General features: G+C 57.5%; 1 protein-coding gene across 2 annotated transcripts in view; it reads right to left on the bottom strand.

Annotated features, from left to right (window-relative positions):
* The window catches only part of SKI (SKI proto-oncogene), a 70,780-nt gene extending 69,473 nt beyond the window's left edge, over positions 1 to 1,307 (bottom strand). For both annotated transcript variants that reach the window (XM_053575947.1, XM_053575949.1), the window contains exon 1: positions 200 to 1,307. In XM_053575947.1, coding sequence (XP_053431922.1) covers positions 200 to 1,168 — 969 coding nt within the window. In that variant the 5' untranslated portion in view covers positions 1,169 to 1,307. The remainder of the gene's footprint in view (positions 1 to 199) is intronic.
* Between the last annotated feature and the right edge of the window lie 12,478 nt (positions 1,308 to 13,785).

Here is a 13,785-nt window from a genome sequence, read left to right as displayed (position 1 = left end):
CATCAGGGGTCAGGCAAGAGAACCTTCTCCCAAACCATGGGCCCCTGGCCATGGGAACGCTGACAATGCCCTGCATTTGCTCAGAACAAAGCAAAACGCTGAGACTCCGGGCCAGGCAGCCTTTGGAAGCCAAGCCCGAGACCCCAGAGGGCCCCCACCCAGGTGGTGCTGCCCCAGCTCCCAGGCCCAGGACACTCACCCGGGGTACCCGCCGCTTGTACTTGTTTCCATAGTCGAACTTCTCCTTCACGTCGTCCAGGCAGCGGCCCAGGCGTGCCTGCTCTTCCTTGCCCGTGTAGTCCTGGCTCAGCAGGATGTAGGCCCGCCAGTTGGCCGAGTCGAAGCCCCAGTGGCAAGTCCGGTTCTCTAGAGCTTTATGCGAGTGCACCACGAACTTGTGCGGCGGGTACATGAGCCGGCAGTCGAGGCACTGGATGCAGGCGGCGCTGGGACTGCTGTAGAGCTCGGGCACCAGCAGCCCCTTGCACTTGCCGAAGCATTCGTGGTACACGCGCACGCTGCGCTCGCTGAGCTCCAGGCCCCGCGCCAGGCTGGCGGCCAGCTCCTTCTTGCAGGGCGGCGGGTAGGCGCCGCCGTAGAGCAGCGCGTTGCACAGGCGCTCGGCGTCCGTCTTGGTGATGAGCCCGCACGAGGGCGCCGAGAAGGGCAGGATGCCCATGACTTTGAGGATCTCCAGCTGGTCGGCCGTGCAGCGCGAGCAGTAGATGTGGAGCTCATCGCACACTGAGTTGATCTGCTGCAGTGAGAAGTCGCGCAGCACCGAGTTGAGGATCTGCGGCAGGCACAGCCGCTTCTCACCGCCCACCACGAAGCACGAGATGGTCTCGCCCTCCAGCACGGTCTCGCAACGCTCGGTGGAGCGGTCGGACGGCATGAAGAAGGGCCCGGGCAGCACGGGCGGCGGCGGCTGGATGGCGGGCAGGTGCAACACGGGCGGCGGCTCGGCGGCTGCGGGCACCGGCGCTGGCACCGCGGCCGCGCCCGCCTCCTTGGCGCTCTCCTTCTTGTAGGCCTCCTGCGCCCAGCGCGCCGAGAAGGCGGCCGGGCCGCCCAGCGAGCTCATGGAGCTCAGGTGGAACTGCTCCAGCGTCTTCTGCAGCCCCGGGTGCGGCTGGAAGCCGCCCCGGCCGCCCGCTGCCGCCTCCATAGTGCGCTCCGGATCCCCGGGCCGCTCTCGCTCCCGTGCGCCCGGGCCCCCGCGGCCCCCGCCGCCGCCCCGCGCGCCCCGGCGGCGCCCGCGGCCCCGGCCCCGGCCGCCCCCCACCGCCGGCTCCCGACCGATCACGGCCGCGGCCTCGGCCTCGCCCGGGGGCGGGAAGGGGAAGGCGGGCGGGGCGAAAGGGTCCCGCCGCTGGAGCCCGCCGCCGCCCGGGCCCGCCGCCACATCCACGCGCCCCGCGCCGCGCCCGCCGCCCGGGCCCCCCGCGCGCCCCCCGCGCGCCCCCCGGGCTCTAGGCGCGGGGCATGCCCCGGCGCGCGCCGCCAACGCCAACGCCAACGCTCGCGGGCCCGGGGCTCGCGGGGGGCGCGCGGGCAGGTGCCGGCGCCGCGAGGCGCGAATCGCCGCGGCGGCAGAGGCCGAGGGGCCCGGGAGGAGCGGGGGCGCGGGCGCGGGGCCCGCCGGGCCGTCCTCGCGCGGCGCGCCGCCGCCGCCCCGCTCCTCCCACCGCGCGGCGCCCGCCCGGCTCGTCCCGGCGGCGCTGGCCGGCCGCGTCGCGCCCGCCGCCGGCCCCCGGCCCGCCCGCCCGCCGGCTCCGCGGCCCGCCCGCCTGCGCGCGCGGCTTCCGCGGCGGCGGAGGCGCCTCTGGTCCGCGGCCCTCAGAGCGCGGCGGCGGCGCGGCGCTCGGGGCGCTCGGCGAACATCCTCCCGGCGGCTCGCTCCGGCTCGGACTGAGCGCCCGGCGCTTAGCTCACGCCGCTGCCGCGCCGCCCCGCCCCGCGCCACAGCCCCGCCCCGCGCCGGCCCCGCCCCCCGCGCTGTTTGTTGCCGTGCGTCCGCCTCAGCCGCAGCGCCGGCCAAGAATGTGACCCACTCCTCGCCGCGCTCTTCCAGGAAAGCGCGCTCCCCGCCCGGACTCGGCCGCGCTCGGCTTCGTTCGGCTGGGACTCGGGCACGCTCGGCCCCGCCCATCCGCGACTCGGCCCCGCTCGGCCCTGCTCGGCCCCGTTCGCCCCTCCCTCCCGAAGGACGTTCGGCGGCGTCCGCGGCCGGGGCCCCCCTTCCGGCCCAGGCCCTTTACTATGCGGCTGGGAAGGGGCCCGCCCCGCCGCCGCCGCCGGGGCCCAGAAACCCACAGGGCTCTGCCACAACCGCAGACCAGCTCAGAGGCGGGTCTGCGCGACAGGGAGGCCTAGCCTCGCGCCCTAAGTCTTCCCAGCAAGACAGCGCAGCTCAGGGAAGCCACACAGCACACCGGGGTGTCAGGGGAACCTAGGATCGTACATACAAGGGGGAAGCCCCACAGCCCTTATGAGGCTACTGTGTGCACGTTAGGATTGCAACACGCAGGGAACCCACTCTCGAGACAGACATGATCAGCATGACCTGGAGGTGCCAGAGAGACACAGTCAGTCTCCCAGCCCCGGGCATAATTGGCAGGCTGCACCCACCACAGCCAGCACCTGCCCCTGGCCAGCCTGGGGCCCTCCTCACTCTATGGGGTGGGGAATTTCGGCCTGAGGTGGATGGCCCTGCGTTGGCAAGAAGGAGCTCCCCAGACAGGTCGCTGCTAGGGCCAGCCCCAGGGTGGCTCCTCGAAGCTCAGCCCCTATGTGTGTTGGGTTACTGTCTGCGTGACCCCCACCCTGCAGCCTACAGGGCCAGGGGACCGCTTACACCGTCCATCAGGGCGGGGGTCATAACCGCAGTGACATACTCCATTTGTCCCTCCACACACTGGCTGTGTTGTGGAAGAGAGACAAGCCAGGGAGGACCGTGGGAGAGAAGCCCACGGGCCCCACAGCTGGATGATCTGGCCAGGTAGTCCCCAAAAGAGGCAGCATTCCCCAGAGGCCTGGGAGCAGGCACTTAAAACCAGGGACAGCTCTAGCCATGCTCAACCCAAGGTGGAAGGACAGTCCAGCCAAACTGGGCAGCACCCTTTTTCCCACACTGGCCTGCTGGGAGGGTCATGCCCACTCCAGCCTGGGTGGCCATCAGCTGTGACCTGTTCTCACCTTCCCCAGTAGAATGGAACAATGCCAAACCAGCACTCCTGAGCACAACTTCTGCTCTGGGCACTGCTAGGCATCTGTGCAGGCCCTAGTCACCTCTGAGGCAGGGCCAGGTGACTCTAGGGAAGGGCTTGGATTCAGGGTGCAGGGCTCCATGACCCCTTCCTCTGCTGCCACTGGATAGGGACATCATCTTTGTCATCATTGCCCTGTGTCCCTCCCACTCTTTCCAGAAATCAGAGGCCCCAACACACAGCTTCTCTGGATGTTCATACTTAAAAGAAAACTGCATACAAAGATGTTTCCTTAAAAAGGATATGTAAAAAACAAAGAAAAGGGACATCTTATTTGTTTTCCCAGAGATGGTTTTGTTGGCCCACATTTTGAACCAAAAAAAAAAACCAGAAATGTTGCACTTGCGGGAGTCACTTCCTTCCATCTGGATTTGAATTCTGTAAAACTCAGGCGAATCGTGATCCAAAGAAGGTACCACAGAGCCCAGCCCAGGGCCTCCTGGGAAGCATCTCCAGTCAGGTGAGGAATTCCTCCTGCTGCTCGAGTGAGCAGGAGCCCTGGGCAGGCTCAGAACACCGGCTCAGGACTGGTAGGGCCTGCTCAGATGCTCTGCTGGGCCCAGGCCAGGGGCCGATGCTTCCCTCAAGCTGCCAAATCCCAGAGAAGCAGCCATGTGCAGGCATAGGGCAAAGGTCAGGGGACAGAAAGGGTGTGGGGGAATCAGGTGAGGAGTGAAGGTCCTAAGAAGCAGGGGGCATCTAAAGGTGCCCTCTGAAGTTGCCTCCACCTTCAATGGACTCCAAAGCCTGTCCCCCATTCAAAAGATGTTGGAGTTTCTGGAGCAGCCCACCCTCCACCCACCAAGGGTCAGAGGTGGCCAGGCCTAGACAGAACCCTCAGGGCCCTGTTTTCTCCTGGAGCCCAGAGAGGGACTCCCACATGGCTTCCTCCTCCCAGCCCCTCCCAGCAACTGCGCTGGCCAGTCACCAACTTGGACCACCATGTCAGTAGGTAGATGGTAGGGTATGCTGGCCTTGGCGCCTGTCCAGAGAAGCCCCAGAATGCAGACAGGGGCAGGGCTCCCCTGCACCAGGCCTACCAACTAGGTCCCTGAGACCTGCCACACTGATGGGCTTGGGCAGCTGGTCATCCTTTCACCCCTCATTAAATAAGCACCACCTACCACTGCAGGCGTAGAGACCAGTTCTGCCCTGTGCCCCTCCGTCCCTGTGTGAGAGTTGACAATGCACTGTAAGGGCCAGCACTGGCCAGACAGACAAGACAGCTTCCGGCTGCAGACCAGCTCTGCTTTACCCCGCCCTCCTCTTTGGGAAGCAGAAGGAAAAGTGTTGTGGGTAGCCAGGCACAAACTGCCATTATCAGGAAAGTGCTAAGTTACTGTAAAAAAACAAAACAAAAAAAAAATTACTCGAGTAACATAAGCTTATAAAAATTTAGAAAACTATTTTGTTTTAGTTTGGGCTGCACCAAACACAGGCTTGAAACAAAGATTTTAGTGCAAGCAGTTAATTTGGGAGGCAATCTCATGTAGCACAAGACATGGCACCAGGAGTGCAATTGCAAAGCCTCCTCCCTTCTCTGTGGAGCAGAGTCCTCTGTCAGAGCACTGGGTGCAGAGGCTTCCCCGGGGGCAGCCCTGAGCAGTCAGAGCCCAAAGGGGTGAGGGATATCCACTGGAGCAGGGAGATCAAGACCAACCAAATAAGGAAATGTGGCTTGGTGTCTGTAGCACAGTGGTTACAGCGCCAGCCACATACACCAAAGTTGGCAGGTTCAAACCCAGCCCGGGCCAGCTAACCAACAATGACAACTGCAACCAAAAATAGCTGGCATTGTGGTGGTTGCCTGTAGTCCCAGCTACTCGGGAGGCTGAGTCAAGAGAATCACTTGAGCCCAAGAGTTTGAGGTTGCTGTGAGCTGTGACGCCCCAGCACTCTACCCAGGGTGACATAGTGAGACTCTATCTCAAAAAAATAATAATGATAATAACAAATAAGGAAATGTGTTCCGGTTACAAGAGATTTCTTACTGTCAGAGATGGGAATTAAAACACAGCAAGGGAAAAATGAACCCTCGGGTGCTAGGTTGAAATTGCTGATACCCATGGGATCTCACACATGTCAATAATACACAAAACTACTGATATAACTGTGTGTTTGTGCAAAAATATACTTATATCCTTACCTCTGTCCTCTGAAAGACCCTTGAGAGGAGGGACACCCCAACAGCAGTGAGCACGCCAAGAACCCTGATGTTGGTTTCTAATCTCCATTCTCTGAAAAGAACCAGTGTTTCTTGGGAGAAATGGCTGATTCTAGGGCTGGGGCAGGGAAAAAGAGTATAGGACAAGAGCTAAAGGACATGTGGAAAGGGGGCAGAGTCAGACTAAAGGGGCTCCTACTGTCCAAATCAGATGTAGCAATGATAGCAACAGATAAAAATAATAGTAATGGGTCATGACCATAGAATAAAAGAGGAAACCATGAGTCCATACAAGTTTTAGTATTTGTTTGTTTGTTTATTTATTTATTTATTTATTTTGAGACAAAGTCTCACCAGGTTGCCCTCAATAGAGTGTCGGGGCGTCATAGCTCACCTCTAACAAAAAGACCCACCTCTAACAAAAATAGAAAAACTAGGGTGGTGCCTGTGGCTCAGTGAGTAGGGCACCAGTCCCATATACCAACGAAGGCGGGTTCAAACCCAGCCCCAGCCAAACCGCAACAAAAAAATAGCCAGGCATTGTGGCAGGCACCTGTAGTCCCAGCTACTCGGGAGATTGAGACAAGAGAATCACCTAACCCCAGGAGTTGGAAGTTGCTGTGAGCTGTGTGACGCCACAGCACTCTACCGAGGGCGATAAAGTGAGACTCTGTCTCTACAAAAAAAAAAAAAAAAGAAGAAAGAAAACTAGCCAGGTGTCATGGCAGAGAAGTCCCAGCTACTTGACAGGCTGAGGCAGGTGGATCACTTAAGCCTAGGAGTATGAAGTTGCTGTGAGCTATGATGACACCATGGCATTCTAGGCCGGGTAACAGAGGGAGACCCTATCTCAAAACGTAAAGAATGAATATAGTAAGGAGTTGAAAGTTTGAAGAGAACTATTTTCACAGTTTAAAAGGATCTCCCCACAGGTGGCGCCTGTGGCTCAGCGGGCAGGGCGCCGGCCCCATATACCGAGGGTGGCGGGTTCAAACCCGGCCCCGGCCAAACTGCAACAAAAAAATAGCCGGGCATTGTGGCGGGTGCCTGTAGTCCCATCTGCTCGGGAGGCTGAGGCAAGAGAATCGCCTAAGCCCAGGAGTTGGAGGTTGCTGTGAGCTGTGTGATGCCATGGCACTCTACCGAGGATGATAAAGTGAGACTCTGTCTCAAAAAAAAAGTATCTTTCCACAAAATGTTTATTTGTCTAAGGGGGGGAAGTTAGTTCCAGTACGGACTCTGGTTGACACTACCTTAACCAAGAGATCAGAGTGGACCCTGCCAGAAATTGGATCAATTAAAACCCCGCCCGCCTACCAGAGTGGGATGAGCTGCCCACGGCAGCATGCCTGCAATTTTCCTGCCAAAGGAGCATAAGTAACACCTAAATGGGATGAGACCTCAGACAAACACATCCAGGGGCTCTCTCTAGAAGGCCTGGCCTGGATGCTTTGCAGCCATCAGGGTCACAGCAGTCAGGAAAAGGCTGAATAACGTTCTGGCCTGAAAACTCAGTATATCATGGGCCTTGTTACCACAGGAGACAATACTGGGACAATGAGAAAGCCCAGGACCTGCCCAGGACAGTCACAGTGGGGTGTCTAAGGACACAGTGGTAGAGCACTGTGTTGGCAACAGACTCACAAATGCTTCAGGGGGGAAAAATTTTGGTATTATTCTTGCAACTTTTCTCTAAGCTTTAGATTGTGTCAAAAGGCAAATTTTATTTTTAAAAATGCTAGGAGGGTTCCAGGTGTGGTGGCTCACACCTGTAGTCCTAGCACTGTGGGAGGCCGAGGCGGGTGGATTGCCTGAGCTCAGAGGTTCGAGACCAGCATGAGCTGGAGTGAGCCAGAGTGAGACCCCGTCTCTACCTAAAAAAAAAAAAGCCGGGTATTATGGCGGGCGCTTATAGTCCCAGCTACTTGGGAGGCAAAGGGCAAGAGAATCGCTAAAGGAAGAAAAGAAAAAACAAAAAACAAAAAACTTCAAATTAAGATGAGTGAAAGCCAGTTGAAATTGAAAGCAAAATTAAAAAAAAAAAATGCTAGGAGGAGAAAGGAGGCATGAATTCTCCTTTTGGTCTGGCAGAGATCGAGCTGCAGAGCGGCTCCAGCTGAGGCTATGGAAATGCCCGGCCTGAGAAATCACAGATGGGAGGGCAGTGCCTCCAGCCACCCGGCGCAGGATTCCTCTAGTCCAAGCACAAACACGCGCTGGAGAGAATGGATATATATTTTTTTTATTGTAGATATCTATTTACTCAAATATCAACACTTATGTACTTGCATTTCTTTTTAGACTGATTTTTCTCAGCTTTTATTGTTTTTTTTTTATTAAATCAAAGCTGTGTACATTAATGTGATCATGGGGCACCATACCCTGGTTTCATAGACCGTTTGACACATTTTCATCACACTGGTTAACATAGCCTTCCTGGCATTTTCTTAGTTATCGTGCTAAGACATTTACATTCCACATTTACTAAGTTTCACATAATACCCTTGTAAGATGCACCGCAGGTGTAATCCCGCCAATCTCCCTCCCTCTGCCCACCTCCCCCCATGGATATGGTTTTTTAGTGTTCTCTAAAAACATACAAGGTAGGAAGCTGTGCAGAGCCAGAAAGGAAGATCACACCTGAGCCACAGGGGTGAGCGTGTGAGGGGTGAGCGTATGAAGGCTGAACGGCCAAGATGAGGCTTAGGCCTGGCCTCGCGTCTACTGAGGGCTGGTGGTTTAGGCTAGCATGGCACGGAGCCATGAGAACATCCCTTTCTGAAAGGGGATCTGGAACTGGGCTTCTATAATGTCAAGAGATAAGAAGATAATATCCAGTCCATGGAGAAGACAGAAAACTGCCTACCAGCATGGATGTGGAGCCTTGAGAGCAGCCAAGACAGATGGACAGAGGGCTCCAGGACACTGTGGAACCAATGGGAAGTGGGACTCTGGTGATGGGATCAAACACTGTGTAAGGATTGGTTGGAAGAGGTAGGTGGGATTAGCTTTTGACACAGAGAAAACTCAGCATTTAAAAAAAGAAAGCAAGGAAAATACGAACTCCAGGAAAAACAAAGAGAAAATCTAAGCAGAGTTCACTACTTAGCTCAGCAGTGAATAGTATTTACATGGTTATAAGGGTGTCAAGAGCTTCACCAAAAATGATGAAATGGCTCATTTGGGAAGACAGAAGAAGAGAAGGTGTTGTGGGGCAGGAGGCAGTAGGGAAGAGCGAAAAGTCCTCATTCACCAGTGACATCTCACCACATGCAAAGCTACTAGGAGCAGAAAGAGAACACACATTAGAAATGCGAAGAGAAATAGGACAAAAAACAGCTGAAAGAAGTGAGTGTGATATGCCTGGCACACTGGGCCAAGGGGCAGGGGCAGAGGGAGCTGGCAAGTCCTGCAGATATATTGAAACTGTCCTAACTTTGGGGATTCTTTTTATTCCTCTCATTTACATATCTGTATTTCTTTAGTAAAATTAAAATAAACAAACTAGAACTCTCAACTAAAAATAAGTAACAAAGAATAATGAGTTCACATTCCCATCAAAAAACACCACCATCTGGGACATTACAGAATACACTTTGAATAAGTCATCGATTAAAGAAGGAATCAAGATGGAAATCACGAAATGTTTTAAGTTGAATGATAAGGAAAACGCTGTCAATCAAAATTCCTGGATGTAGCTGACTTGGTACTTAGAATTCAGTTCCTGTATCATAAAGCAAGAAAATAGTTTCTGCCGAATGAAGAAACTACAGATATTTCTCATTTTCACCTTTGAAAATGCTAGAGAGTGCTGACCCGCACTCTCTAGTTTTTTAAAGAAGCTGCTTTCAGTTTCCTCTACCTTCCCTATTGTTTCTTTCTGTGCTGTTCTGGCTGGGAGGGACCTAACCCCACCTGTGGGGTCAGCTGCACAGCCCAGACAACGGCTACTCGTCCCTCCCCTGGGGTGGTCCCAGAGCCAGGGCCTGCTCAGGGTTATCCGTGGGTCCCAACATCCAGCCAAGACTTGCCTCTTAGCATCAACTGAGGTGACACAAGGGATGTGCTGAGCAGTGTGCCTGGTCATGGGTGTGCCTGTGCACAGTCATGCCCTTGTGGTCATTGGGGACCAGAGGGTGGGCCCATCATGCTGCAGCAGGGGCTAGGCATGTGAGGGGATGACACTTTACCCAGCACTGTGCCCAGCTCCTGTCCACTCCCGCTGTGGGCAGTCCTGGCCCCCGCTGCTAAAGAAAGTCTGGTGGGACAACCAACAGTGGGGCTGTCCAGCCTCCAGCAGCCTGGGGAGAACCAAATGGTCACCTGATGCCACCTCTGGGCCTACACCCAGGGTGCGATAGGCCCTGCCCCAAGCTCCAGGATGGTATGGCAAAGCTGGCTCTGGGACAACTTCCTCTGCAGGAGACCACTGCCCAGCAGCATGGGGGACCTCCAAGTATAAAGACAGTAGCAGGAGGAATGAATGGGAACAAGGGAGGGGCACATAGGCTGCCTGGGGCTGTCACCCCCCCACCCCCCACCCCCCACCCCCCACGGCCTGGCTCCAGGTACAAGTCCACAGCCTGTGCACAGCAGGTGAGATGCTCTGGCAAGGCCCATCCTAGAGGAGCTGTGAGCTGAGAACAGCCTACCCTGTGGCTGCCCCCACCCACTGGACCCTGTCCCCCAAGGCACCCTGTCCAGCTTCAGAGTGTGCCGCACACTGGCACGGCCTGCCTGGGGCTCCAGCCACGCCACACTGATCACAGGGTGGCCGCTTCGTCCTTATGCCTGTAAGCACTTTGCTGGGCCCAGGACTCTAAGGCCAGAAAGGTGGCATGTAAGGTGTGGGGGTGGGGCTGCGGCATTGCTGGGGCAGAGGGGAAGCTAGGAACTTGGGAGGACACTTGGGGCAGAATGGCACCACCCTAGCCCACCAGAAGGCTTCAGCTAGCACCTGCCAAAGCAGGGGTGCTGCTCTGCTCCCCAAGGTCTCCCAGGGCCAAAACTGTGACCTGCTGGTAACAACAGAGAGCGTTGTGGGTCACCAGTGGCACAGCAGCCCTGACGCTGGGTTTGTTTCACCTCCCTGGGGCTGCTGTCCTCCCAAGACCAGGCCCCGACCACACTTCATCCAGGCTGGTGACCCAGATCCTGGGGCTCCCTTCCTTCTGCCTGTGGCTGTCCCTTCCTGCCAGGGCTCGCCTGGCTTACTCAGGGTGAGCAGTGGGCACACCCTCTTCAAATCTTTGTGCACAGATGAATGGCCGAAATGCTAAGTCCAGGCTTGTCCAGGCCAGGCACACTGCACCAGGCCTAGCACTGGTCCATCTGCACAGTGTTTGAAGATACTGGTGTGAGGACCCCCACAACCTCCCTGAAGCCCCTTCTCCTCTCCTCTCCTACAGGAGGGAAGGGGTTTGGGCTGGCCCCTTGGCTGGGCCTGCTACAAACTAGAAGGGGAGGATGTGGGGCCTGGGGTAGGAGTGGGACTCCACAAGGGGAGAGAAGAAGGGGAGGCCAGGCAGCCAGAGGCCATCCTCAGGGCCAGCATCCATGTCTGGTGGGATGGACAGGCTTCCAGTGCTGCGGGGAGAGCTCTGTGGCTGCCTACACCCCAGGGTTCTCAGACTGGCTCCCAGGAGGGTCTTTGGTGACTTAGGAGGGCCCTTTCCTCTGACATCATGTCCTGCTGGCATCTGGTTGGGAAGCAGGGTGGACCTGGGCCCATGGCCTGTTTGGCCAGGCACACGTGTGGAGGAAAACTTGCCACGCCCTGCACCCCAGGCCTGGCCACAATGCATCCATCCTGATCACTGCTGTCTCCCAGGCTCCTTCTCCCTAACCCCTCCAGGGCCATTCCTACCTGTGAGGACCCAGGCCTGTGCCTGGCTTGCCTTGTGCTTGGCCCAGCAGACCCCTCCCACTGCATGGCCCTGGGCCCCTCTCCCCTCCAGGCAGGGCCTGGGCTGGCTCCTCATAAATCTGAGGCACACTTGGTTTCCCGAGCAGGCCCCGCCCGCCCCTGCCGTCATTGCTGGCAGGCGTTGTGCCTGTGCTCACTGTTACATAAGGCATGCAAGCTATTTCTTGGGGGAATGAGCTCCCCTACATGGGCTCCATTTCCACCGCAAGCAGAGGGAGGTCTGGGTGTAAGAGGAGAGCCCCAGGGCCCCCCACCCCATGTGGAGGAAGGGCTGCCTGCTGCCTGGAGAACAAAGGTGTCCACAGGAGAGGAAGGGCTCCCGGCTGCGCACCTGGGAAGCAGTGGGCAGCCCAGCCCCGGCAGGCCTTGCACAGAGGAGGGAAGGGGCACCCCAGGTGCCCAGGGGAGCATCTGCTGCTGTCACCCTCCGAGATGGGTTTTCCTCTCCTCCAGGATGGAGTTACCCTGGATTGGCGTCCAGCCTCTGCATTCTTCGCCCATCTGAGGGTATTTCACTTTGGTCAGAATAGAGATTCCCCTCTGACCCCTCCCCAGAAGCTACAGAAACAACAGTTTCCCAGAGGTGGCACTAGCCCAGGGAGTCCCTTGAAGGTGCAGGGCGTTCTCCAGGGACTTGGTCATCTGGGGAGAGCAACCCAGAGCCCTTGGCCTGGAATTGAGAGGGGGCCCACAAGGACACAGGGGACCCCCAGGAGACACAGCTGAAGAGACAGTCTGTACTGGGCATTTCTGGGAATCAAATCCTTTCTATGCCTGGTCTAAGCCCAGGAGGAGAGAACAGGGAAGGAAAATCCTGGCTCCTGAAGGCAGAGGGTTGGGGGTGGGGAAGACTTTCTCACAAGACCTTCCTTTCCCTGCCCCAAAATCAGGGCAGGAAAAGAGCATTGAGGCCCTGGCGGCAAGAACTTAGGCTCTGTGCCCTCCCACCTCACCAGAGGCTGCCCGGAGGCCCGGAGTTCCGGCCTGGACAGGGCCTGGGAAGCCAAGAATCTTGCAGACCAGGCCATGGCCGCTTCCCCTTTCCAAGGAAGGAAAAGTCCCCACGGGGCTGGGCTGGGCAGCCACAAACTCTGTGCCCCTTCCAGAGGAAAGGGCTGTGCTTGCAGAGGCTGTCTGCTGGGAGCCCATCACCCCTGCCACACCCTGCTTTGGGACAGAGCTCCCAGTGGTGGCAGGGAAACACCAGGCAACCTCCTCAAGTACTGAGTACCATGTAGGTGGTGGAGAGCCAGGAACACCGGGCAGCCCCTTCCACCAGACTCGGGCCTGGGCCCTCTGTCCTCCAGTATTCCTCTCCTTTCAGTCTGGTTCTTGGAACTCACACCCTCTTGGGTTTGCTATTTTTACCCACCCTGAGCCTTCCCGTCTCCATGGCGACGCCTCCAAACAGCAGATTCCAGGCGGCAATGACGTCACCCCTCCCCTTCCTGCCTCCCAGGCCTCTAGGCTGCCTGAGCCAAGAGACTTCCCTGGCCCCTTCTTGTGACCCCCACACTCCCTCAAGCTGACACCCTAAGGTCTGTGGCGACAGCAGGGCCTCTTCTGGCTCTGGCTCACTCTAGGGGCAACATCTGTCCTCTCTGCCACTTGGAGCAAAAGCAGCCATGCTCCTACTCAGGGTCCCTGCCATGTGAACTGCCTGGAAGGGCCCTGGTGGCTGGGGAGGGAGGGACAGCAGCCTACCTGGCCTCAGCAGCCCCCTGCGGCCCCCTTGTTCCCCAGAGACGCAGCAACTATGGCACGGGCCCAAGGAGCCTGCAGACACAGCTGGAGCTGGGGATAGCATATGGTATGGTCTGCTAAGGGTTGCTGAGTGCCTGTGGGGTGGTTGGTCAGAGTGCCTTGGCCCCAGGTCACATGGCTCTAGGGAGCCAGGCCATCTCTGCAGGGATCTACCCCAATCTTAGTACTGTAGTAGCTAGAGTGGGGGCTGCCGTCCCCATGCCTGGGCCATGCACTTTCAGTAGGCCCTAGCCCACGCAGGTGTCCCTGCAATGTCAGCCCGAGGTCTGCCCTTAGCCCTGAGGATGGGGACACACAGAGCTGACCAGGATAGGTAGAAGGTGGGCCACCTGCTCCCTGAGTCCCTCCAGGAAGAGAACCCACCCCTGAATGCATGTTTTTCTGCCGACTCAGACATTTACGGTGATGACCCGAAGCCTTGGCAGTGTGCACACAGTGATGCCAGAAACTCTGCACTACTCCCGTGGCTAGAGAAGCTCCAGGGAATGATCCCCATCCAGGGGATCGATGGGATCTGCCACCTTGCCTGGTGGGATGGGGATTCCGTCGCAGGACCGTTGACAAAATCTGCTCAGTCTCACCCGCCGCTCGCCTCAGCCCCCAAAGCAGGTACTCAGGTAGGAGGGCAGGTCTGGGTGGAGGAGGGCCCGCAGGGCTCAGGG

This window comes from Nycticebus coucang, chromosome 22 (assembly GCF_027406575.1).
Source record: "Nycticebus coucang isolate mNycCou1 chromosome 22, mNycCou1.pri, whole genome shotgun sequence".
Lineage (NCBI taxonomy): Eukaryota > Metazoa > Chordata > Mammalia > Primates > Lorisidae > Nycticebus > Nycticebus coucang.
Note: the sequence above shows the minus strand (reverse complement) of the source record. Positions and strands in the feature narration are given on the sequence as shown.